We start from the raw sequence: 27,549 nt of genomic DNA, 5'->3' as shown, positions 1-27,549 counted from the left end.
GCTTGAGCTTTTCATCCAGTTATGGGCCGTTTGTGTGTGATACAATTTCAGACGACCTACACACCTACGGCAAACAAAGTGCAGTGAAGACTGTAACCGCAGATCACTAATGTACACAGCCAGAAATCCAAGTAGATCCGTAGCTGAACTCCTGCCATAGAGGATGAACGTTGCATTGCTGGAGTATTATATTGCTTTGTTGAAACAGTTTTATTAGCGAGTCAAAGTTGGCATTTACTTCTGATTGTTATCGTTTCTAAGTACACATACACTATCCTAGCAAAAGTAATTGGACACCTGAGCAAGAATCAAAAGTAGTATTTGTTTCCATATGCTTATACGTAGTCGGGCCCTTTTGGCCCTAAAGACATTGGGTACCCTGTAACACACTTTCTACCAAAGTAAGTCTGTTACACTTCAGCTGGTATTTCCCTCCATTCATCCTGCAAACGCCCAGCCAGTTGTCTCAAAGAAGATGGACGCTGTTCATAGTTCCTGACCCAAAGTTCCAGTTCATCCCAAGTTGTTTCCATATGTTAATACTTAGTGGGGCTCTTTTGGCCCTAAAGACATTGGGTACTCTGTAACATACTTTCTACCAAAGTCTGTTACACTTCAGCTGGTATTTCCCTCCATTCATCCTGCAAACGCCCAGCCAGTTGTCTCAAAGAAGATGGGCGCTGTTCATAGTTCCTGACCCAAAGTTCCAGTTCATCCCAAAGTTGTTCTGTAGATTCAGATCAGGACTCTGTGCAGTCAGTCCAATCGTGGAACCAACATAAAACGGTGTTGTATTTGTGACAAGGCACGATGTCTTATTGGAAGTATGGCTGACGATTCTGAGAGTATTGTCTAGAATGTCATGGTACGCCGCCATGTTCATGTTTTTTGTCACTGCAACCAACGAACTGAGACCATCATGCCACATAAAACATCCCCGGACCATAATGTAACCTCTGCCGTACTTAACTGTTAGCACAACACACTCGGGTAAAAGGTGTTCCCCAGTCTTCCTCCACACCCAGGTACACCCATCTGATGTGAAGCGTAATTCTTCACTCCATAGAACTCCAGAAACCCTTCACCAAACTGTAACGAGACTCTCAAAGAAGCAGAGTGTACTGAAACCTGTGGGTCCACAAGAAGAAGAGCTTACATTCTAATGAAAAAGTATCCTCTCTGAAATAGGAGATCGGCATATTGAAGTCCAGCATCCTGATACTCAGTGCCCCCACTTCTACCAACGGGACACAGTCAAGAGGCTCACATACTTATTAGAATGCCAGAGGACCCTACCAACATGGGAGAAATGTGACAACAATAAATAGTGGGGCTAACTATGTGAACAGTGGGGGTCTGACCACTGGGACATCTGCCGATCATGAGAACAGACCAACGAAGGAGGAAGAAGTCTCCAAATTGCTTTCCTCTGCTTGCCCCACCACCTGCACCAGCGCCCCGCTCCCCTCACACCTCCTCCGGTCCCTCTCATAGGTTGTTATCCCCAACTTCACCACTATATTCAACCTCGTTCTGACCTTTGGCATTTTTCCCTCTTCTTTCAAACATGCCATCATATCCCCACTGCTAAAGAAGCCGACTCTTGACGCGACTAATGCTGCCTACTACCGACTCATTTCAAATCTCCCCATCTCCAAACTATTAGAACGCCCGGTTTACTCTCGCCTTATAAGCTATCTATCAGAAAACTCTCTTCTCGACCCCCCCCCCCCTACAGTCCGGCTTCCGCCCCCTACACTCGACAGAAACTGCCCTTGAAAGGGTGTCCAAGGATCTCCTGACAGCCAAATCGAGGGGCAACTACTCCCTACTGATCCTTCTCGATCTCTCCACTGCATTTGACACTGCTGACCACAAACTCCTTCTTAGTATGCTTCTCTCCATCGGCCTAAAGGACACAGCTCTCTCCTGGTTCTCCTCCTACCTATCTGACCACTCATTCAGCGTCTCCTTTGCTGGCTCTACCTCCCCTCCTCTTCCCCTTGCTGTTGGGGTCCCCCAGGGCTCAGTCCTCGGCCCCCTCCTCTTCTCCATCTACACAGCCCCCATTGGACAGACCATCACGAGATTTGGCCTCCAATACCACCTCTATGCTGACGTCACAGGTAGAGGTGTATAACTGAGTGTCATCTCTGCACCTTTCCTCCAAAACCTCACCGACTGTCTGTCCGCTGTCTCTAACACTGTTACCTCTCTCTACCTAAAACTGAACCTCTCAAAGACTGACCTGCTGGTATTTCCACCCTCCACTAACCGACTTCATCCTGACATTTCCATCTCAGTGTGTGGCACCACCATAACTCCCAGCACACCCGCTGCCTTGGGGTCATATTTGACTCTGATCTCTCCTTTGACCCCTACATCCGATCTCTCACCCAAACATGTCAGCTGCACCTCAAGAACATCGCAAGAATCCGCCCCTTTCTCACCGTGGACACGCTAAAAATGCTCACTTTTGCCCTCATCCACTCCCGGCTCGATTATTGCAACTCTCTGCTGATCGGCCTCCCCCGCGCCAGACTCTACCCCCTCCAATCCATCCTGAATGCAGCAGCAGGCTCATCTTCCTGTCCAGCTGCTACTCGGACGCCTCTGCCATGTGCCGGTCACTGCACTGGCTGCCTGTCAAATATAGAATTCAATTTAAACTGACTTTCTTCATCCATAAAGCCCTCCACAGCGCCGCACCGCCCTACATTGCTTCCCTCATCTCAATCCACCACCCAGTTCAGGCCCTCCGCTCCGCTAATAAAATCAGAGTGCCCTTTTAATTAGAACCTCTCATTCCTGCCCCCAAGACTTCTCCAGAGCAGCACCAGTCCTTTGCAACGCGCTACCCCAAACTATCCGGGCAATCCCTGGCACACAAAGCGTCAGGCGTACTTTAAAAACACACCTCTTCAGGGAGGCGTACCGCATCCCCTAAACCAAACCCCTCTGTACTCCGCCTGATAACATGCTCCCTGACCTACTGACTGCAATCCCTGCTACTCCTAACCAACCACCCCCTGCAGTCATGCCGATTCAGCCACTATACAGCCTGACTATTATCTATGTGTATAGCATCCCTCACTCTCCACCTCGCCACACCGTGCACATCTCCAGCCCCTTTTACCTTCTGTATCACCCCATTACTTGTAGTATGCAAGCTCGTTAGAGCAGGACCCTCAGCCTTACTGTTTCCATCAAGTGATTACTACATGTTACGGTGGTTCTGTATTTTTTGTACTTTTGTCTTTCTGTATCCCCCTGTCTTTGTAAGCGCTGCGGAAGATGTTGGTGCTATATAAATAAAGATGATAATAATAACAACAGGGGTCTCAAAATTCCCCAAATAAAAAGAGTGGCATCATGAGCGCTGACTCTCCATTCATTTCAATGGTACTGCCTGAGATAGTTGAGGTCAAACACTCTGCTTTGTCCTGCAGTCCAGTTGAAACAGACCCCCGTTCTTGTAATCAGTGGGGGTCCCACAAATCACAAGGTTCTATATTGTATATGGCACAACCCCTCACACAGGAAGGAATTCCAGCAGAATTCTCACAGAATGGCTGCACTGAAAAACCACGAGAATTCCAGCCTAAGGCATTGTGAATGCAGCTCTGGTCTATAATACAGGATGTCACTCAGGATCAGTACAGGATAAGTAATGTATTGTTACAGTGACTCCACCAGTAGAATAGTGAGTGCAGCTCTGGAATATAAGGGCTCATGTATACTGAAAGATGATCACTCAGAAATCGCTCAAAGGACAGTTTGAGTGACAGTTTTGAGCCATCATCTTTGCATAAGTAGCTAATTAGCTCCTAAAGAGTTAATGCAGGTGGAGCGGGATACCACTGCGAGAACAATGCAACTGTTTTGCATATGCAAACAGCTGCATTGTTCTTCATGCTTTCAGCTGGTGTCCCGCTGAGAACTGCCAGCGGGATACTAGCTGGGATAATCTTATCAGCACTGTCGGCTGAGATATCAGCCTGCACTGGTAACAAAAATCACTGCTCATTTCTAGAAAACTAGAAGTGCACGATGATCGAACAGTGCACGAAAAGTGTACGCTGGGCAGGCGTTTAGATACAACGATTAATACTCAAAAGACGGCTTTTGAGCAATAATCGTTGTGTCTAAATGGGCCTTAATACAGAATGTAACTCAGGATTAGTACAGGATAAGTAATGGATGTATACAGTAACACCACCAGCAGAATAGTGAGTGCAGCTCTGGGGTATAATACAGGATGTAACTCAGGATTAGTACAGGATAAGTAAAGCTCCATTTACACTGAAAGATGATCGCTCAAACGACAGTTTGAGTGACAGTTTTGAGCGATCATCTTTGCATAGTCTATAGAGCTAATTAGCTACTAAAGAGCTATGCAAGCTGAGCGAGACACTGCCACTATTGCTTGCCGAACAATACAGCTGTTTTGCATAAGCAAACAGCTGCATTGTTCTCCGGGCTTACAGCTCGCGTCCTGGGACATGAGCTGAAAGAATCTTATCAGCGCTGCTGTCTGTGATAACAGCCGCCACCGCTGATAAGAGTTTATCGCTCAATTCTAGAAAAGTAGAATTGAGCGAGGAACGAATCGTGCATGAAAACTGCATCATGTCTTTGCATTTAGACACAGCGGTTATCGCACAAAAGATGTCTTTGAACGAATTTAGAGCAAGAATCGTTGTGTCTAAATGGGCCTTAATGTATGTCGTGCACAGTGACTCCACCAGCAGAATAGTGAGTGCAGCTCTGGAGTATAATACAGGATGGAACTCAGGATCAGTATAGGATAAGTAATGTATGTACACAGTGACTCGACCAGCAGAATAGTGAGTACGGCTCTGGAGTATAATACAGGATGGAACTCAGGATCAGTACAGGATAAGTAATATATGTACGCAGTGACTCCACCAGCAGAATAGTGAGCGCAGCTCTGGAGTATAATACAGGCTGTAACTCAGGATCAGTACGGGATAAGTGATGTATGTATACAGTGACTCCATCAGCAGACTAGTGAGCGCAGCTCTGGAGTATAATACAGGATGTAACTCAGGATCAGTACTGGATAAGTGATGTATGTATACAGTGACTCCATCAGCAGACTAGTGAGTGCAGCTCTGGAGTATAATACAGGATGTAACTCAGGATCAGTACTGGATAAGTGATGTATGTATACAGTGACTCCATCAGCAGACTAGTGAGTGCAGCTCTGGAGTATAATACAGGATGTAACTCAGGATCAGTACGGAATAAGTGATGTATGTATACAGTGACTCCATCAGCAGAGTAGTGAGTGCAGCTCTGGAGTATAATACAGGATGTAACTCAGGATCAGTACAGGATAAGTAATGTATTTACACAGTAACTCCACCAGCAGAATAGTGAGTGCGGCTCTGGAGTATAATATAGGGTGTAACTCAGGATCAATATAGGATAAGTTATGTATGTACACAGTGACCCCACCAGCAGAATAGTGAGTGCAGCTCTGGAGTATAATACAGGCTGTAACTCAGGATCAGTACTGGATAAGTGATGTATGTATACAGTGACTCCATCAGCAGACTAGTGAGTGCAGCTCTGGAGTATAATACAGGATGTAACTCAGGATCAGTACTGGATAAGTGATGTATGTATACAGTGACTCCATCAGCAGACTAGTGAGTGCAGCTCTAGAGTATAATACATGATGTAACTCAGGATCAGTACAGGATAAGTAATGTATGTACACAGTGACTCCACTGGCAGAATAGTGAGTGCATCTCTGGAGTATAATACAGGATGTAACTCAGGGTCAGTACAGGATAAGTAATGTATGTACACAGTGACTTTACCAGCAGAATAGTGAGTGTAGCTCTGGAGTATAATACATGATGTAACTCAGGATCAGTACAGGATAAGTAATGTATGTACACAGTGACTCCACCAGCAGAATAGTGAGTGCAGCTCTGGAGTATAATACATGATGTAACTCAGGATCAGTACAGGATAAGTAATGTATGTACACAGTGACTCCACCAGCAGAATACTGAGTACAGCTCTGGGGTATAATACAGGGTGTAACTCAGGATCCAATAGATGCAGTTTCTACCTCCTAAGGCCGGCACCTATGTGGAGAACAGGGATTCCCTGTCATACATCCCCGTTGCTACCTGGTGAGGCAACCGTCACTACCGTGTTTCCCCAAAAATAAGACCTACCCTGATTTTCAGGTGCTCGATGAGCCAATCACAGCCATTTAATGATGCCATTCACTAAATGGCTGTGATTGGCTCATCAAGCGCCGGCTATGATTGGCTGAGGCTGTGGTACTGAGTCTGTGGTACAGTGTCTTATTTCCGGGGAAACACGGTACCACATCCAGGTGGACAGTGAATGGAGAGGTGGCCACACATGTTCACGGTTCTCTGCAATCATTTTTATGGGCATTATGAAGTCAGCCAAGCATATTTTTGTAAAGTGACGTCAAGGCGGAGGACTCCTGTGTTTTAGAATAGTAATGTGACCATGTATGAGGAAATTTAATCTAATGGCATGAATTTTATCTTTGAAGCTCCTAACTGATCCGTATGAGAGCTTCATGAGACGTCACCTGAGATATTACGGGTACTTTAAAGGTAAGGACATAATGAGGTATCTAACATCAAACGGGGACAAGATCAGAAAGATATATATATATATAGGTGTTTGCAGTGGAGGTAATGTAACTATACAGGATATAGAGGCTTTTGTTGCCCCCGAGGCCTGGAGATTGAGGGGGTCCATAGCTACCTCTGCCCTATATGAAGCAACCAGTACTGATCGTTGGGGTCCATGTTAGATTTCTCATTAGGACTCGAGAGATTCAAGTTTGCCTGTGGGTTATGATAGGCATTTTTTACTTTTTTTATACATATATGTTTATTTCTTTAGAAAATAAGACTAAAGAAGAAGATATTTTACTGCACCCGGCTCTGAGGACCAGAAGAAAAGAACAAGAAGCTACAGACAGTGATTCCGACCGACAATCCGCTCTGGATGACCAGAAAAAGTTGATTTGTATGTACTGAATAAAGTGTAGCTGAGTAATTCCGTGCTGGCCGAACGCTTTGGTGTTACATGACTTGAGCCGATTCATATATATCAGAAACTGCACAGCCAGCCATGCCCTAAGTCACTTGGAATGGAATAACCTTATTTATAAGGAGGGGTTTTCTGGTAATCAGATTATAGAGCGTCGGGCCATAAGTAGAATGCAATGACAGCCTGTATCCTGCCTATAGAGTAGCAGAATACAGATTGTCCATGTAGGTGGAGATACCACTCACACCAGACTTTCTTCCTTGTCTTAGTGATATCCACTCATCTCGGTATACTATATCTCCCTAAGTAGGAAAGACCGAAGACTGAATAGTAACCCTTAGAATATTCCAGTAGATTGTCCATTTTTGGGTGACAGTCATTATTCAACATTGCCATCAGGGCTGGGACCCTCCTCGAACCTGAGAATGGAAGTCCCTAAGGTCTCCAATGAATGGAGCAGCGATTGAGCATGATCACCACCGCTCCATTCATTTTAATGCGACTGGCAGTGATAGCTAAGCACTGGAACTTGACTATCTCTGGCAGTCCATCCAAATCAATGCAGTGGCAATGTCAATGCGCTACCGCTGCTCCATTCATGTGAGGACTAGAGATGAGCGAGCACGCTCGGTAAAGGCTGATACTCAAGCGAGCATCGCTCTTCTCGAGTAACTGCATACTCGTCTGAGCAAATGCGGGGGAAGGCGAGCGGGGGGCAGCCGGGGAGAGAGAGAGATCTCTCTCACTCGCCCCTCCACATTTGCTTGGACGAGTATGCAGTTACTCGAGAAGAGCGATGCTCGCTCGAGTATCTGCCATTACCGAGCGTTCTCGCTCATCTCTAGTGAGGACCTTTGGGACCCTTGTTTTTGTCATCGGTGGAGGTCCCAGTGGTCTCATTCTTCCCACCCCCCACCCCCACCCCACATTCCCAATTTTAAAGTTTTAAGTTACCCCCTATCTTGTGGATAACTTTAAAAGTTGGACAACCCCTTTAACTAAGTACCAGTGATTAAAGGGTCTTTCCACTTTAGAAAACCCATTTTTACATTCCCTATTCAGGAGGTCTAATTCAATACAGGAGGTTACAATCGTTTTTGACCATCATTGTTGAGCAGCTACAAAGAGCGTATTTCCCTTTGGAAGATCCGGGTTGTCTGTGCATTACATGGGCAGCCTATTGGAATTGAGAACTGTGTAATACTTAATTTCTCCTGTGGAGGTGCTGCAGGAGAACTGAACACGTGCTGTGGGGGTTTCCCCACAGTTTACTGTTGACTGCTGGGGGTCTCACCATATACATCCTGTGATCAGCTTATTGTTGAGGTACACTTCTAAAAAGTTTAAAAGGATTGTCTAAAGTAGAGAACCCCTCTATTTTTCCAGACAACTTCTAGTCCGCTGATATGTTTGTATCTTTATTTCCTTCCTCCATAAGATTCGCTGCTGCTGGAGAGCGCCGTGTTTAAAAGTAGGCAGATTGTGTTTGATAAGCAAGAGGGACAGGTCATCCCACGTCTCAGCGAACCAAGAGATTTGTTTTCCACCTCCAAAAAGAATGGTCTCCTAAGACCACCACGCTGGCCCACGGAGTGTGAAGTTATCTCTGAGGAGATCAGTCATATTGGTAAGTATGGATAATGAGATGACTACTAACTAGACGACTAATGGAACATGCCGGGCAAGAGACGTACACTGTGTTATGTCTACTGTGGGGAGTGGGACATGACATATTTGTTAGTTACTCCAGCTGACATATATATGCCCTACATGGACCAAATCAGGCCCCACAATGATGGGATAATGCACCGTGCCATCAGGCCTAAGTTGTCCAGAATTGGTTCAAAGAGCAATCTGGAGAGTTGACACAAATTGGTGTGGCCTGTTCGTTTACCCACCATGAGCCCAATTCAGCATCTTTGGGATGTGGTGGAGAGGTCCATTTGCACATGAGATCCGGCACCTACAGATACCCTGGAGCTGTGGGTGGGTATCCAGATGGCATGCCTGCACATTCCTCTAAACGTCTTCTGTCCACTTGTGGCATCAATGTCGTGTCGAGTTGATGCACTTTGCCAGGCTAGAGAGGGTCCTACACAATATTAGTTCCTGTCCCATGACTTCTGGCATGTCAGTGCAGCTTTATTATATTCACTGAATTCTCCTTGCTAGATGTTCCTGTATATACTTTGTAACAAGTCCTAAGGGTAAGGCCACATGAAACTACAGCGCTTTATGGTAATTTCTCCTTGTACCTTGGCTGGTAAGTGAGACCTCACCCTTTCAGGTGGAGCAACTGAATGTCTTGTTAATTACGCGTTAACCACTTAAGGACCAAGCACAGTCAATTTACGGTGCTTGGTCCTGGGCTTTAATCCCAGCCAGATAGTAAAAATACGTATTAAAGCTCCTGCTCCTTTAATCTAGCAGGAGCAGGGCAGGTCCTCGGCTGTTAGTCACAGCTGAGGACCCGGATGAGAAGCTCAATGAGCGCTATGTAGTGATGAAGGAAAGCGAAGTGTCACTTCCGCTATTCGACCTGGGAATCCCGTTACCGCCTGGTGTCCTAGCAGACCCAGATCATCCCTTTTAGTGACTATTGTTACTACAGGGGGACGTTTTCCCTGTAACTGGGGCTCCTATGGATGCTTCAGCTACAGGGGAAAAGTGTAAAATTTTAAAAATTAAAAGACAATGTGAATGATACCCAGAGGTCATATCAGACCTTACGGGGAACATAGATGTTAAAAAAATAGTTACAACGATAAGGAAAAAATAATACAGACTAAAATAAAAATATATACATAAAAAAGAAACACCAACCTAAACCATCGCGGTATGCGCCCTGTAACCTGAGACTAAGGCCGGGTATTCACGCTGGCCGATATACGGCATCTCTCTTTGCAGGGGGAGGAGGCTGGAAGAGCCGGGAGCAGTGCTCTGAGCTCCTGCCCCCTCTCCGCCTCCTCTCCACCCCCTCTCCGCGCCTCTGCACTATTTGCAATGAGAGGAGGCGGGACGGATGGGGGGCTAAGTTACGGGACTTAGCTCCGCCCCGCCCCCATCCCTGCTCCTCTCATTGCAAATAGTGCAGAGGGGCGGAGAGTGAGGTGGAGAGTTGGCAGAGAGGGGGTGGGAGCTCAGAGCACTGCTCCCGGCTCTTCCAGCCTCCTCCCCCTGCAGAGAGGGACGCCCTATATCGGCCGGCGTGAATAGCCCTAACACTATACAAATTTATGTATCTAAACATCCGAAACAAAATGAGGAACCCATTCCCATACTTTATTGTGGCAGAAATACACTAACTTTAAAATAAACAATTATAAATTTTTAAAAATGGGGTTTTTTTTAGGCCTATATGTCACAGAAAAAAAATGCTGCAAAAATAATTTTGGTAGCTGAAGAGAAAAAAAAAAATAGGGCAGTAAAACCCCCACATGGGTAAAATCCCTAAGAAGTGTCCCGTCCTTTGGGAGCAAAACATTCTGGTCTTTAAGGGGTTAAATCAGAATTGTAATTCTTTCACTCATGAATTCTTGTGTATTTTTGTAAATATTCGTTGTGTGGTTCCACAGAGTGGGAACCGCCATGTCCAGAGCCGTTCTACAGACACACGGGGAAGGAAGCCATGCCGTTCATCTCCTATGAAGGGGAAGGCAAAGTAGTCTATGAAATCAGCCCAGGTATTCCGGTCCCAGTAATGGTTATTGTGTGTGCTGGATGCAGGCTTTTTGTGAATATTATAATACTTTTAACTACTTATTAATGATTGTTTTAAGTATTTAAATAGCACCAACCTATTCCACAGTACTTTACAGAAATTACCATCACTGATATCAATCCTTCTCCCCATCAGGGTTCAAAATCTAAATTCATCTTTAAAAGGGTTTTCCAGGGAAATGCTATTGATGACCTATCGTCAGGATAGGTCATCAGTAGTTGATCGGCCGGGTCCATCGCTCAGGACCTTAGATGATCGGGTGCTTGCTTTCAGCACTGCAACGCACAGGGGACAGGTGGAAGCAGCTGCTCCGACCCCTGTGTAGTGGTGGCTCTTGTAACTGCAATTTTAATGAAAGTCATACCAGCCACTACATCGGGGTTGGAGTAGCAGCTTGGGCTCTGACCCCTGTGTATTGTGGCACTAACAGCGGGCGTCCGATCAGATGATTGTCCGGGGTCCCAAGTGGAGGACCCCAGCCAATCAACTATTGATGATCTATCCTGAAGATCAGTTATCAGTAGTATTTTCCTGGAAAACCCCTTTAAGGATACATCCACACGGGACATATTTAGGCCATGCTGCCTTTTTACAAAACAATGCCCCCGTTGTCAGACACAGCAAAAAAAGTGTCTAAAACACATCATAAATATAGTGCAAAGTATATAAGACGGTTTTCTGGCGCAGGCGAATTTTCAATAGTAAATCTGCCCCTCTATGTACTGAAATACAGTCTGATGATTTATTACTGAAGATAAGACATTTGAAATGGATCCCAGTGAAAGGAAATGTTGTGTTGCAGCTTACAAGGGCTCCTACTTCACTGGTTCTCGGAGTGGTGGACGTCGTTGCGCCATTGATGCGCCAGCAAATGTGGATGGGAAGAACAACAATGACTTGCAATTTGAATCCCGATTTGAAAGCGGTAATCTGCAAAAAGCTGTAAAAGTGTGAGTGACCTCATAGCACCAAGTACTGTTTCTATAGAGTTTTTATATTAGTAGTTTTTTGGTGACATCAGAGGATGTATTAAAATAAATTTTTCTTTTCGCAATTTTTACATTTTCTGCCACTAGGGGTTTTCCAGGCAAATCCTATTGATGACCTTTCCTCTCATCAATAGTTGATCACCGGGCCCACTGTCAGTCCAGCAGGGCTGGATGTCATCATTGGTGTCTGAGACTGAAGTGTAATAGAGGGCTTCACTCTCACTGAAATCAATGGGAGCACTGCCTCCTGTTATACGTCTGCATCCGGCCACGGTGTTGGAGCCAGATGTGTAACAGAAGGCTTCAGCACCCATTGATTTCAATGGGAGTGAAGCCCTCTATGAAGCGTCCACCTCCGACCCCCGATGACGACGTCAAGCCCCATTGCACTGACAGCGGGTCGGATGATCAGCTGATCGCCAGGGATCCTGAGCAGCGTATCTTCGGTGATTAACTATTGGTGACTGATCGTGCTGTTATAGGGCAAATGCAGCCTGCACGGTAATACTCATTTGGGTCTGCTAAGGGCTCCTGCAGCTACCTAGCAGCTGGCGCTCACATGATTGCTGGAACTGCAGGAGTAAGCAATATTGCTGCTTCCTGAACTGTACAGATGGTGCTCATAAAGGAACCTTTATATAGTGATCAGAAAGGCAGGGATGGTTATAAACTGTTTATGCCTCTTCTCATAGCAAGTTCCTGTTTAGTGCCGCTGAATTATGTTTTTTGCAGCTGCAGATTTTGCATAGATGTTTAGAAACATCTCTGCAAAGTTACATGCAGACCAGTTGGACTCTTAAAAATGGTGGGAAGTCCACAAACAGTTAAAAATGGTATATCGGCATCAAAACGTTTGGCAGAGCTACTGTCTTATTAATGGATACCTCTTATTTCCTACTTTAAGACACTTTGAAGGCCATTTAATGGGCATCTTCTAATACAACATTATTAGGACATTTGTAAATTCAAACTTTGAAGGGGTTGTCAAACTTTAAACTATTTATGGTCTGTTTTCAGGATAGGCCATCGATAGTAGATTTGTGGGGGGCCGACGCCCAGGAACCCCACTGATCAGCTGTTCGCCATGTAGGTGCGCTTGTGCACGGGGCTCATGTGTTTAAAAAACAGACAGCTCCTTTCCCACTGACATGGCCAGGCTTGGTATTACATGTAACGCTCCCATTGAAGTGAATGAGAACTTTGTCTGTAATACCAAGCCTGGCCACTGCAGTGAAAACGGAGCTGTCTGCTTCCTGCAGAAATCAGATTAATGTATGAAACAGCTGAACAGTGGGGGTCCTTGGCAGTGAACCCCTAACGATATACTATTGATGGCCTATCCTGAGAATTGGCCATCAATAGTTTAAAGGCTATGGAAAGTCCCTGCAAAAAGAAATTATGCACCTATTGATTTTTACATTGCATTTTCCTTCTCATGTATTTAGAAATCCTCATACTTAGTTTGCAGTTTATCCTACATTCAAATTTCTGGCTGGGGGGAGGTAATTCCCAGCACTGATCAGCCGGTCTCTCTCGTGAACAGCTCCCTATTCAGCTCCGCTCCCACTCCCCTTTCCTTTTTCAGAGGCTGTGTAGCATAAACACACCCACTCAATACTACACAGCTGTCTCCTCTTCTATTTTATCCTCTCTCTAAGTAGCTAGTGGTCCTGTTCCTTCTCACTGTTGATAAGAGCAGATCTTTCACTGGGAGTAAATTACAGCCCTCAGTCATAGTAGTTTTCTCTTCTCTGCTTTCCTCCGCCATCCGCTGGCAAAGGTGTATATGGCCATTAAAGATGAACAACCCCTTTAAGGATGCACAGTTTGGTGGTGTGGTTTAGTACACCTTTATCTTACCTACATTTCTTTTATTGTTCACTCAGGGGGACTTACGAGTATGAATTGACCCTACGTACTGACCTTTACACCAGCAAGCACACTCAGTGGTACTACTTCCAGGTGAAGAACACCAGGAGGGGCGTTCCTTATCGTTTTACCATCACTAATCTGATGAAAAGAAATAGTCTTTACAATGAAGGAATGAAGCCCTTGATGTACTCGGAGCATGATGCTGTAATACGGGGAGAAGGATGGAGAAGGAGAGGGGACAATATAAAGTACTATAAAAGTTCTCGTTCTCAGGATGGTGCCACTCTCTACTGCCTGACTTGGACATTCGAGTTCCCTCATGATAAGGACACATGCTACTTTGCGCATTGCTATCCGTACACATATTCTGATCTGAGTAGGGATCTTCAAGGGTGGATGTCTGATCCTGCACGCTCCCAGTATTGTAAGCTCCGGGCATTGTGTAGAAGTTTGGCTGGTAACACTGTCTACTTGTTGACCATCACATCGCCCTCTGTAAACCCTGCATTGGCAGTCAGTAAGAAAGCTGTGGTGGTGACGGCAAGGGTGCATCCTGGAGAAACCAATGGCTCATGGATGATGAAAGGATTCCTGGACTTCATTCTCAGTGACTCTCTTGATGCGCAGCTACTCAGGAACACCTTTATTTTTAAAGTCATTCCCATACTGAACCCCGATGGGGTAATTGTAGGAAATTATCGCTGCTCCCTATCTGGGAGGGACCTGAATAGAAACTATAGGAGTATGTTGAAAGATTCATTCCCATGTATATGGCACACTCGGGCTATGGTTAAAAGGTAAGTAGTAGTTACTGTTCGTTAAAGGGGTTTTACCTGTCATTTGGTGAGTCCAACTGTGGCTCATCCCGAAGGGAAGGGCAGCGGAGGATGTGCATGCGCAACTCCTCTCTATTCACTTTATTGGGACCGTCGGATTATCTGCTGGTCAAATGGCCATAGCTATGTGGTTTTTTTTTAAAGTTCTTAACCCTTTGCAATCCAATTTTTAGAGTCAGGGTTTCCTAGGGGGCTTTCTCTTTTTGCCATTATACAATGGCGCCATCTGCTGGCTAAAGCCAGTACTGCTGTATGGGACATGCTGGACGTCTTCCGACATTGGAGCTGTACAGCCTTTAATCAGAATGTCTGAAGACGTCAGACAGTGGATTGGAAAGGGTTAAAGATTTATTAAATCTCAAATACGTGAATTAACTCCTTAAAGACATGGCCTATTTTGTCTGGAAGTACGCAACGATTTATTGGGGATTTTCATCTCCACTTTTCAAAAGCAGTACCTTTTTTAATTTGCCGTCGACATGGCCGTATGAGGGCTTGTTTTTTGCTTTGCCAACTGTACTTTTTATTGGTACCGTTTGCATATAATATATTGTGAAACTTTTATTCATTTTTTGAGGGAGGGCTGGAACAGAAAACACATGAATTCTGCCGTTTTTTTTCTACAGTGTTAATCATGCAGCATAAATGATATGATACATTTTTTTTCTGCGGGCTGGTATGATTACAATACCAGAATTTTTTTTTTTACATTTTTCCACTTTTGCACAATAAAAACCCATTTTTTTGGAAATTATTTTATTTGCATTGTTGTATTCAAAGTCCCGTAACTTTTTAAAATTTTTCTGTGGACGGAGGTCTGTGTGGGCTTATTTTTTGTGTGACAAGCTGTAGTTTTCATTGGTACAATTTTGGGGTTGTAGCCACTTGTTTTTTTTTAATGCTGCAATATCTGTCCGTTATACAACTGAGCGCTCCACGTGGGGTATGGAGAACACAGCTGGACTGCTCCGTTCTTCATACCCAGCCTGTTATCGGGAGCGGGATACAACTGAATCAATAGTATCAGCTGTATACCGCTGTGAATTCCTGATAACTGATCGCTGATCTTTCAGCTTGCTGTCAGACGCAGCCGAAAGTGAAAGTAAAATCCCGGCAAAGCGCCATGATTAAAATTGCGGTGCTTTGCCGAACGCCTGTGAGCAGGAGGCCTAAGCCATTAGTTCAACCTTCCTGACAGATCTCCTATTGAACCTTAGTCTGCAGTGTCTATATACAGGGATATGTAGAAGCTGCAGAACAAAGCAAAATTTTTAATCAAACCCTATTGCAAAAATGATCAGCCCAAAATACATGCACTAAAGTGGAAAAAAAAATTGTCCTCCCCAAAGTTGTCTGCAAAAAGCAGAATACAAGATCTGTAATTCATCAAATCCACTTTTCATAGGCCTTTCTTAATGTCTTATTCCCACCAGACTTCTAGCGCAGAGAGAGGTTCTCCTGTACTGCGATTTCCACGGGCACAGTCGTAAGAACAACGTGTTCATGTACGGCTGTAACAACAGAGGTCGACCAGAATCAAAGCTGCAAGAGAGGGTCTTCCCTCTGATGTTGAGCAAAAATGCCCCCGACAAGGTACCGCTGCACTCTGCTTTAAAGGGGTAGTCTGGGGATAAGAAACTGAAAACTGCTCCGTGCTGTATAAAAACAGAAAAAGTTATACCGCCATCACCCGATCCTGTGCCGCTCCTGTTCTGACACCGCCTGGTCCCCACGTCACTCTCCTTTTGGCTCCAGCGATGGTGTATTTGACCACTGCAGTCAATGACTGGCTGATACTGAGTTACATAAAGCCGGTAATTGGCTGCAGCGGACACGTGTCCCTGTGATTGAATGACACCTCTGCAGTTGGAAGAAGAATGTGTACTACTGAGTCATATTAACTTCTAAGGGAGACTCTGTCACCATATACATGTAATGTACTGTATTTGAGTATATAGCTGTATCTCCATCTGGCCTCACAACTGGAACATCTCCTACTATTAGTCAGCTCCTCTGTGTTACCTTACATTAGCAGAGGAGGGGTTGAGCCAGAAGATGCTAGCAGCTTCTGGAAGGGGAGGTAATGTAGGACCTTGCATTCCCTGTATGGGTCAATACAGTGTAGGGTTGGAGCAGAGAGTGTAGGGAATTATCTGCTCATGTAGCGTACAGCACCCAACACTGCAGGATTGTTACCATCCCAGAAAGGAACTTCAGCCTTTGTGTGTGGAGACCAGCAGGAATAAGGAACGCCCAGCCGGCGTCCGCGCATACCTACCTTTCTTTTATCTTCTCGGATGATCCGCACGGCGAGCCATTGGGCATGTGCAGTACAGAATTTTTTTTTAAACGTCAGCTTTTCCCGCGTCATTGCCTTGCGATGACGCAGAATCCGTGACCTTTCCGCAGTGTCATTGCAGAAGGGCCACGGATCGGACAGCTTCCATTGACTTCAATAGAATCCCTCTACACGGAATCCCCGCTGCGATATATATATATTTTTTCTCCACGAGCGGAAAATTGCAATTGATTTCCGCTCGTGTAGAGGAAAAGGCATTTTCAATAGCATGTTATTGGCAGTATATGCCCGCAATGCAAATCCGCCCGTGTGCAGGCGGCCTAATTAGTTGTAAAAAACAAGGTAAACCCGATGCGGTATACATCTGCTTTTTCCCATAATTCAACTTCCTGTGCTGTTTCTGTAAATAAGATGGATTACAAAGAGATGGGTGTTCATTACTATCATTTACTAGTCTTGAAAGAAAAGCGAATGTGGTGTCAATGTTATTTATCAAAACCAATGACTTTTCCTTTACCTCCTGCCATTCTCTGCAGTTCTTTTTTAAGGCTTGTAAGTTCAAAGTACAGAAGAGCAAAGAAGGAACAGGCCGAATCGTGATGTGGAGGCACGGCGTCAGGAACAGCTACACCATGGAGTCTACGTTCTGCGGCTCTACGCTCGGTCAGTGTGTCTTCCCAAACATCAACATTCTTACTTCTTTTGAAGCTTGTAGAGTATTGTCTCCTAGATGTGTCCGTAGCACCTTTGGGATGGATGCCTCGGTTTCGGGAAAAATTAATTTCAATTGAAAAGAGCGCCATTAGAGGTGAGCGAGTATACTCGCTAAGGCACATTACTCGAGCGAGTAGTGCCTTAGCCGAGTATCTCCCCGCTCGTCTCTAAAGATTCGGGGTCGGTGGGGAGCGGCGGGGGAGAGCGGGGAGGAACGGAGGGGAGATCTCTCTCTCCCTCTCTCCCCGCCACAACTCACCTGTCACCCGTGCCGGCCCCCGAATCTTTAGAGACGAGCGGAGAGATACTCGGCTAAGGCACTACTCGCTCGAGTAATGTGCCTTAGCGAGTATACTCGCTCATCTCTAGGCGCCATTTTTAAGAAATGTTCGTTAATTAAAAAAAAGTACATGATTTTTAGTTTCTAAACGGCATAAGAGCCCAAGTACTGCAAATAGAGTATCAGTGTTTTGCATATACCTGCCCCACAGAAGGCCATGGGTACCATAGAATATAAATCTGGATCATTTTTAGTATACAGTGAACTTTATGGTAAAAGGTGATGAGGCTGTGTTACTTTCGGCTAGGCTCACATCACAAGCCTCTCATGATGACAGTGTAATGGCTGAAAGAATTCGGATGGATGTTGTTAAAGGGGTTGTCCCACTTCTAGATGTTTTTCTGCAGGAAGCAGACGACTCTGTACATTACGCAGTGGATAAGTTTGCTACTTGGATTCAGCCGTTGTACCAAAATGGGCCACTGCGCAATGTACAGAGCTGTCTGCTTCCTGTAATAAAGCAGCAAGAGATGCAACAACCAATTTAACCTCTTAACACTCCATGATGTACAGTTACATCATGGAGGTTCAGGACTTGTATGCAGTGGGATCGGGGCTTGATGAGGTCTTGGGGTGCTGTTTGCTTGCGATGGCCCTACTGAAAGCCCACAGGGCTGGCACTGCAGATTGCCTATCGAGCCATGGCTGTGGCGTAGCTTGATAGATTGCCTGTCAGAGTAAAGGCCCTGACTCACTCACTGACTTGCCACTAATTCCCTAACTCACCGGTGTTGTACAAACTTGAAATTTGGCACGACCATTCTTTAGGTCGTAAATAGGAAAAGTAAAGGGGTCACAACTCGATTATTCAGAGAATCTACCTTACCTCTGGGTGTATATATAGAGGTGACTCTAACGCTCCTCTATGTGTATATACTGAGGAGAATATAACTGACCTCTGTGTGTATACACTGAGGAGAATCTACCTCACCTCTGTGTGTATATACTGAGGAGAATCTACCTCACCTCTATGTGTATATACTGAGAAGAATCTACCTCACCCTGTGTGTATATACTGAGGAGAATCTACCTCACCCCTCTGTGTATATACTGAGGAGTATCTACCCCACCTCTGTGTATATAGTGAAGATAATCTTCCTCACCCCTATGTCTATATACTAAGCAGAATCTAACTGACCGCTGTGTGTATATACTGATGAGAATCTACCTCACCTCTATGTGTATATACTAAGGAGAATATAACTGACCTCTATGTGCATATACTGAGAAGAATGTACCTCGCCTCTGTTTGTATATACTGAGGAAAATATACTGAAAGGCTGTAAAGTACATAAGGAAGCGGCCATGGACTGCAGGGATGGAGCATGCCTTTAAGGCTAAGAAGGGGCTGCAGCCTCCAGTCTGGGGGTTTATTTGATTAAAAAGGGCGTTACCTTTTAAGGGTATAAAGTGAGGAGAGTGGGATGGGTGGCACATCCTGCAGAGGGACATCGGTACATGCAGTCTGAGGAGAATCTAACGCTCCTCTATGTGTATACATATTTTATTCCTCGGTTCCTATGAAGTAACCACGACTTCAACAACAGGTCAACACCTGTACAAAGTTAACTCGGGGGAAGTCAGGTATAACAGCTAGTGTAATATAAGGTGACCAGACGTCCTGATTTTGGCAGGACAGTCCCACTTTGAGACCCTGTGTCCCAGTGTCCCCAGGGCCCCTAATCGGGACAGCCTTTAGACCTGCTTTTGGGACGTGTGTCATTCTTTCGGGACGTTGGGTCACCATGAAATGATTACCAGCTGGGGTGCCATGGCCAGTGGCACTGCTATGGGTGCATGCAATGGCGACAGTGTGTGCTCCCAGGTTTTTCGTCCCCTGACCTCTCTTCCTTGGTTCCACAAGAGGAGAGGAAAAAGGAAGGAGGAGTCCGTGCGCACACACCTCCACCTACAGCAACACCGAACAGAGGAGCAGCGGCGCTTTGAAGACAAGAAAGAGGTAAGTATATTGGTTTCAGGGTTGCGCTATTACTACTGGGGCTACTGTTTGGGTCACTATTATTACTGGAGCTGATATAGGGGACACTACTACTAAGGGTATGTTTACACAATGCAGAAATGCTACAAAATGAGAGTACAACGGCTACTGCAGGTCTATCGTCTGCTCACGCTTAAAGCATCAAAAGGAAAAACATCCACTTTTTTATGGAAGGTTCGACTGATCTTTTTTATGATATATATTTGCCATTTAAATATACCTCAGTGTACTGGGAGACAACATACAATCATAAGCAGAATTATAGAGAAGCCTATGTGATGCTATACGTGTATATCAATAGCCTTTCCAGTGCTCCGGCTAGGAAAAAACCACAGGGCCTTCCTCACTGTCTTTTTTTGAAACGACCCTGTTCTTTTTATAATGATGGAGGTAAAATTATACATCCTGATAAGCCCCTCCCCCTGACCACACCCCTCTGTCCTGCTTTGACCCTGGGAAAATCTGGTCCCTTTATGTAATACTATGCTATTACATCATACTGCAGGAGCAACCAAACCTTCTCAAGTTCAGGTTTTCTATGGGGGACTAAGAAAAATGTAAAAATCTGTTTAAAAAAGTTTTATTTAATTAAAAAAAAGGTAATAAAAGTGAAAAAGAAAAGAATCTAAATAAAAAAAGACAAAAACATATTTGGTATTGCTGCGTCCATAAAAGTCCGATCTATCAAATAACCTCACACAGTGAACGTCGTCAGGAAAAAACCTACACAATATCAGAATTGAGCTTTTTTCGTCACCCTGTCTCTCAGAAAAAAGTGTAATAAAAAGCAATCAAAAAGTCATATAAACTCCAAAATGATATTAATATAAACTGCAGGACGTCCCACGAAAAACAAGCCCTCACACAACTAGTTTTTATTCCATTTCACCTCACTTAGGGTGCCTTCACACTGGCGATTAAAAATGTGCGATTTTCGCCCGGTGTAAGAGTGAGTGAAAATTTATAACTATGAAACCAATGATTTTCAATGCCTTCATTCCCATTTGTGATGTTTTCACTGATGCAATGTTGCATGGAAAAAACAAAAATTGCAGAATGTTGTATTGCCCTACTGTCGCTGGCCCCATTAAAAGCAATGGGCGAACTCCACAATCTCACAGCCGCGGCAGTGGAATTCCTTCATCCCTGGCGGGGGAATCCCTTCAGCCATGGTGGGGAAATCCCATCATCCCTGCGGGATGCAAGCAGTTATGCAAGCCTATTTTCACATGAAAGCGCCTCACATCCACAGGGCTTTCACATGGTGGAAAGTGCGATATCGGGCTGTGAATACAACTTGTCCCATAAAAAATAAGCCTCAGGCAGCTACATTGATGGATAAGTAAAAGGGTTACGATTTTTTTAAATGTGAGAAGGAAAAATTGAAAATGGAAAAAATAGGGCCACATCCTTAAAGGGGTTGTCCCGCGCCGAAACGGCTTTTTTTTTTTTTTCAATAGGCCCCCCGTTCGGCGCGAGACAAACACAAGGGATGGGTTAAAAAAAAAAAGTTTAGTACTTACCTGAATCCCCGCTCTGTGGCGACTTCTTACTTACCTTACCAAGATGGCCACCGGGATCTTCACCCACGATGCACCGCGGGTCTTCTCCCATGGTGCACCGTGGGCTCTGTGTGGTCTATTGCCGATTCCAGCCTCCTGATTGGCTGGAATCGGCACACGTGACGGGGCGGAGCTACGCGATGACGCGTAGAAGGGGGCAGAGCCAGAACGCCACTCGTGCCGTGACCCAAGAGAAGGGAGAAGACCCTTCTGCACAAGCGCGTCTAATCGGGCGATTAGACGCTGAAATTAGACGGAGCCATGGAGACGAGGACGCTAGCAACGGAGCAGGTAAGTGAATAACTTCTGTATGGCTCATATTTAATGCACGATGTACATTACAAAGTGCATTAATATGGCCATACAGAAGTGTATAACCCCAACTTGCTTTCTCGGGACAACCCCTTTAAGTAGAATAAGACTCAATTCACGTTCGCATTTCATTTTTCCGTTTTTTGATTTCATCAGCAAAAAAACAAAAAAAAACCTAAACGGATCGATCCTGTAAAATCCTTATTGATTTCAGCGGGACTTATTTTGTTTCGGTTTGCTTCCATCTGGTTGGGGTTTTTTTTAGATTGAGGTATATTGTACTCAATGAGGAGCGAACACAAATGGAAACTATTCCATTTGTATCCTTTTGGGCTTCCATTTAACGGATCAGTCAAGTAACAATGTACAGGTGCGGTTGTGAAACTGGAGCTAAAAAATGGGGGAAAAAGCAGACCTGTTAAAAGCAGATCCTAACAGAGAAGACACTGATCCAAGTGGAACCTAACACTGTTTTTTTATGGCTCTATTTAACAGATCCGGTGAAATACTGAATCTATTTGTTTCAATTCGCATCAGTGAGACATTTATTGTTTTTGTTTTAGATTTTGAAAAGCTAAAATAACAATCTCGTTAACGGATAAGAGAACGCAGGTGTGAACATGGACTTAAGGCCCATTTAGACACAACGATTATCGCTCAAAATTTGCTCAAAAGCCATCTTTTGAGTGATAATCGTTGTGTGTAAATGTTCCCATCCTTCACTGTTCAGCTGAACGAGGAATTTCAGTTCTACCTGAAAACCATCCTTCAGCAGAACAGCTCATAAGCAGGACCGCAAGCTGTGTGAGAGCTGATTACAGCTGATTGCTTTGTCTCAGCTGTAAACAGCTGTCAGCCCCTCTGGCAGAACAAAGCAAAAGTAATCAATGAACAGCGGGTGGTCTGTTCCCTGAATACAGCTCCCAGTGGCTCACACACTACTAATTGGTACTAATAGATATTAGTACCAAGTAGAAGCTTATGCAAAATGATCGCTCAAAAGCCATCTTTTGAGCGATCATCTTTGTGGTATAGATGCACCTTTTAGGCCCCTTTTACATAGATCCAGTGAAAATCTGAATGATTATCTTTCAGTGTAAATGCGTGCCCTGACTGCATGACGAACGGGAATTCATTCGCATTTTGTTCACTGTTCAGTTTCTGTATGCATAAAACTGAACGTCGGATCGGCCTGTATGTTACCATACAGCGCGGCACGGGATCCCGCAGTCGGCGCGCGTCGCTCCGGCGTCGGCTCCAGCAGCCTGGAGCCCTGTGTCGAGGTTATCCCAGCAGCTTGGGACGGCCGGTGGGCGGCGGCATGGGCGTGTCCACCCGTAGGGTGCCGCCCGCACTCCTCCGTTCGTCTTATACAGCAGTGGGTGGAGTTGCCTCCTCCCACTCTCCGCCCGGGGGCGGAACCTTGTGGTTAAGAGACTGGCAGTGATGTGAGCTCACTGCCAGTTATTGGTTCTGCTTTCAGCTAGTCAGTCTGTCTGCAGTTTACCTCAGCCAGTCACTAGTTGTCTGTCAGCCCTGCTATCCTTTCTCAGCCTGTTTCTGTTGGTCCTGTTAGCCCCTAGTCTGGTCTGTCCCAGTCAGCACTAGTTGCTATTCGGGTCCTGTCTATCTGCCTGTGAGCTCCATCTCCAGCCCTGCTTGTACTTGTAAGTTTTGTTGGTTTGTTCCACCTGCCTCTTCTGTCGGCACTCTGTCCCCTGTTAGTAGTTCCAGCTAGGCAGTCGCCAGGTCCCTAGCCAGTGCAGGGACTGCCGCCCAGTTGTCCGCCTGGGGTTAGCCAGGGCCGAGGCAAGTAGGCAGGGACAGTGGGGTGCAGGAGATCAGGGCACCCCAACTGGCGCTCGGGGGGCAGAGTGCCGTAACATAATAACTGGCCCTTAAAATACCTTTTTTTTCATGGCGGCGATCAGCGCCCTTGCAAACCAGCTGCAAGACCTGGTGCCGGTGATCCGGGATTTGTCAGCTCGCATGGTGGCCCAGGAGCAGTGGGCGTTGTCGCAGGGGCAGAACGCCTTTACCAGTCCCGAACCCAAGTGCCCTCTCCCCGAGGTGTTCTCTGGGGAGAGGAACAAGTTTTTCGTTTTTCAACAGGCGTGTCGCCTGTTTTTTCGGATGCGTCCCCGTTCTTCGGGCTCAGAGGCCCAGAGGGTCGGGCTTATAATGTCCCTGCTGCGGGGCTCTGCCCAGACTTGGGCCTTTTCTATTCCCGAGGGTTCCCCCTCCCTGCAGTCGGTGGACTCCTTTTTTCAGGAACTCGGGGGCATCTTCGATGAGCCGGACCGAGTGGGGTTGGCGGTTTCACGGTTGCTGGCGCTGCATCAGGGGTCGCTTTGTGTGGAGGATTATTGCTCCAGTTTCAGACGCTATGCGGGCGACACTGCATGGAACGAGAGTGCCCTGAAGGACGTTTTTCTGCAGGGTCTCTCGGACGCGGTCAAAGAGCTGTTGATCTCCCATCCCATTCCCAGGTCCTTAAAGGAGGCCATGGAGCTAGCGGTGAAGGCAGATAGGAGGCTCAGGGCTGGGAAGCAGGACAGGCAGACCAGTAGAGTCAGGGAGGTCGTTTGTCCGGTTCCTTCCTCTTCCGTACCAGTCTCTGTTCCCGAACCTATGGAACTGGACCCGCTGGACCCCAAGGAGCGACGCCGAGTTCGGTTATTGCATCATCTCTGCCTCTACTGCGGGAAAGCTGGACATCGGGTGATAACCTGCCCCCTGAGGCCTCAGCGCCCACAGTCCGAATCGGCAGAAAGTCTCCCAGTCCTAGGCGATTGCAGGGAGGGTCGCCTAGGACCACAGGTACTGTCAGGACAGTGTCCGGGATATGGGGTTCCCTGAGATATCCCGCAACCCCTGTCCCTGCCTACTTGCCCCCCTGGGCTAACCCCCAGGGCGACAACTGGGCGACGGTCCCTACCCTCACTAGGGAAGCGGGACACGGGAGACAAACAGACACTGAGACAAGCAACGGTAGAATGGTCAGACAATCCGGGTAGGCAACAAGAGGGTACGCAGTACGGAGGGGTCAGGCAAAAACGTAGTCAAGTCCAAAAGCAGGTGTCAGAAAAGCCGAGGTCACAAGAGCAGTCAGGATAAACGCGGGTGCAGCTGGAGAACCAAACTAACACTGGCAAGGCCTGAGAGGAAAACACACCTATTTAAATGCTGTCAGCGCTCCCGCCCCAGAAGCTGATTGGGGCGGGGAGCCTGACAGCAGCAGGGCTAATCAGGGCGGTGCTGGGGGCACGCCCCCAGTCTCACTGCACAGACAGTTACTAGGGAAGCCAGCCTGGTAGTCAAGCGACTAGAAGCACCAGCTGCCTCCCTAGCAACCCGGCGGCGACCAGTATTACAGCGGCCCGGGGAGATCACAAGAACCGGGGTACCTCTGCGCCGCGCTCCTGTACCCCGGGTGGCCGGACCGGTGGTGCGGGCACGGAGGCCCCGAGAGTTGCCGGTTCTGACAGTACCCCCCCTTCTACGGGGGTACACCGGACCCCCATGGCCAGGTGCGGGCTTAAGCGGGAAAGCCCTGTGGAATGCCTGGACTAGGCGTGGCGCATGAACGTCCCTGGCAGGGACCCACGTCCTATCCTCAGGGCCAAATCCTCTCCAGTGGACCAGGTACTGCAGCCCACCTCTAACCCGTCGGGCATCCACAAGCCTTTCTACTTCATACTCCAGTTCCCCCTGTACCAGAGAGGGAGGAGGCGGGTTCTGGGTGGGGAGAACTGGAGTCACATACTTCTTAAGCAAGTTCTTGTGAAAAACCTTGTGGACCTTCCAGGGGTCAGGAAGTGCCAACTTATATGACACCGGGTTGATAACCTGAGAAACCGTAAATGGGCCAATGAACCGAGGAGCAAGTTTCAGGGAGGGAACCTTAAGTCTCAGGTTCTTAGATGATAATAAAACCTGCTCCCCGACCACAAAAGGTGCAGAGATAGTACGTCTTTTATTTGCGTATTTACGCAGTTTCTCTTGGGAACCCTGAAGGTTCTTACGAACCTGGGCCCAAACTGTGCACAGTTCTTCGGCGGATATGTCGGCGGCCGGATTGTTCGAGACCAAAGGAGTAGAAAGCGAGAACCGGGGATGGAACCCATAGTTACAAAAAAAAGGTGACAGTTGGGTCGACGAGTTACCATGGTTGTTAATAGCAAATTCGGCGAGAGGTAAGTAGTTGGCCCACTGATGCTGGTTATCAGAGACAAACAGTCGCAGATACTGGATAAGTTCTTGGTTCATCCGTTCCGTTTGTCCGTTACTCTCGGGATGGAAAGCGGAGGAAAAGGACAAATTAACGTTTAGATTTTTACAGAAGGCTCGCCAGAAGCGAGCGACGAACTGAACCCCTCTATCAGACACAATATCCTCGGGGATCCCATGTAACCGAACAATCTCCTTGATGAACATCTCAGACAAAAGTTTGGCGTTAGGCAACTTGCCAAGTGGAACAAAATGAGACATTTTGGAGAAACGGTCAACTATTACCCAAATGACCGTATTCCCCAGCGAGGATGGCAGATCAGTAATAAAATCCATGGACAAATGGGACCATGGCCTGGACGGAATGGGCAAGGGCAGAAGAGGCCCCTCAGGACGTCTCCTGAGGTTCTTCCCCCTTGCGCAAACCGGGCACGCGGACACAAATACCCGTACATCCTTGGCCATGTGCGGCCACCAATAGAGTCTGGCCGCTAACTCCAGAGTACCCCTGATACCGGGGTGTCCAGCAAGGACTGAAGCATGTGTCTCCTCTAACACTTTCAATCTCAGTGACAACGGGACAAATAATTTGCCTTCCGGAAGGGCTTCAGGAGCAGATTGTTGAGCGGCGTGAATGAGAGGTGAAAGGTCGGAGGAGACAGCAGCGAGGACCACCCCAGGGGAGAGAATGCTCTCAGGCTCCGGCTCGGAAGGTTCCGGAGAACCAAAACTCCTAGACAGGGCATCAGCCTTGACATTCTTAGAACCGGGTCTATAGGTAACAACAAAATTGAACCGAGAGAAAAACAAGGCCCAGCGGGCTTGCCGAGCATTTAACCTCTTAGCGGAATCTAGATAAGTGAGGTTTTTATGGTCAGTGAGTACAGTAATCTGGTGATGGGCTCCTTCCATAAAATGCCTCCACTCTTCGAAAGCCCACTTAATCGCCAGCAATTCCCGGTTGCCTATATCATAGTTCCGTTCGGTGGACGAAAACTTCCTAGAAAAATAGGCACACGGTCTAAGGTTGGTGAGAGTGGAGGGACCTTGGGACAGTACCGCTCCCACACCAAACTCAGAGGCATCTACCTCCACCACAAAAGGACTGGACAGATCCGGTTGTACTAGGACAGGTGCAGACGAGAACGCCGCCTTTAGGGTATTGAAGGCCCTCAGAGCCTCAGAAGACCAGGTCCTCACATCTGCCCCCTTTCTGGTGAGGTCCGTTAGAGGTTTAGCCACCACGGAGAAGTCTTTAATGAATTTGCGATAGTAGTTGGCGAAGCCGAGGAAGCGTTGAAGGGCTTTCAACGACCCTGGCTGGGCCCACTCCGTGATGGCCTTCACCTTTTCAGGATCCATCTGGAAGTCGCATGGCGTGATGATATACCCCAAAAATGATATCTTTTGTACCCCGAAAACACATTTCTCGAGTTTAGCAAACAGCTTGTTATGTCTGAGTCGAGCTAGCACAGTCTGAACGTGAGTATGGTGACTCGGCAAGTCGGAGGAAAAAATCAAAATGTCATCTAGATATACAACCACGAACACCCCCATGATATCCTGAAACACTGAGTTCATGTACCCCTGAAAAATGG

General features: G+C 46.6%; 1 protein-coding gene across 4 annotated transcripts in view; it reads left to right on the top strand.

Annotated features, from left to right (window-relative positions):
• The window catches only part of AGBL2 (AGBL carboxypeptidase 2), a 52,725-nt gene that overhangs the window by 2,496 nt on the left and 22,680 nt on the right, over positions 1–27,549 (top strand). For 3 of the 4 annotated variants that reach the window (XM_066583298.1, XM_066583300.1, XM_066583301.1), the window contains exons 2-9: positions 6,569–6,632; positions 6,928–7,053; positions 8,516–8,704; positions 10,653–10,760; positions 11,601–11,748; positions 13,674–14,456; positions 15,929–16,088; positions 17,331–17,457. In XM_066583298.1, coding sequence (XP_066439395.1) covers positions 6,569–6,632; positions 6,928–7,053; positions 8,516–8,704; positions 10,653–10,760; positions 11,601–11,748; positions 13,674–14,456; positions 15,929–16,088; positions 17,331–17,457 — 1,705 coding nt within the window. The remainder of the gene's footprint in view (positions 1–6,568; positions 6,633–6,927; positions 7,054–8,515; positions 8,705–10,652; positions 10,761–11,600; positions 11,749–13,673; positions 14,457–15,928; positions 16,089–17,330; positions 17,458–27,549) is intronic. The other variant, XM_066583299.1, reaches the window with a different exon arrangement.

The sequence above is a fragment of the Eleutherodactylus coqui genome, chromosome 11 (genome assembly GCF_035609145.1).
Source record: "Eleutherodactylus coqui strain aEleCoq1 chromosome 11, aEleCoq1.hap1, whole genome shotgun sequence".
NCBI classification, from domain to species: domain Eukaryota; kingdom Metazoa; phylum Chordata; class Amphibia; order Anura; family Eleutherodactylidae; genus Eleutherodactylus; species Eleutherodactylus coqui.
This window is presented reverse-complemented; position numbering and strand designations above follow the sequence as displayed.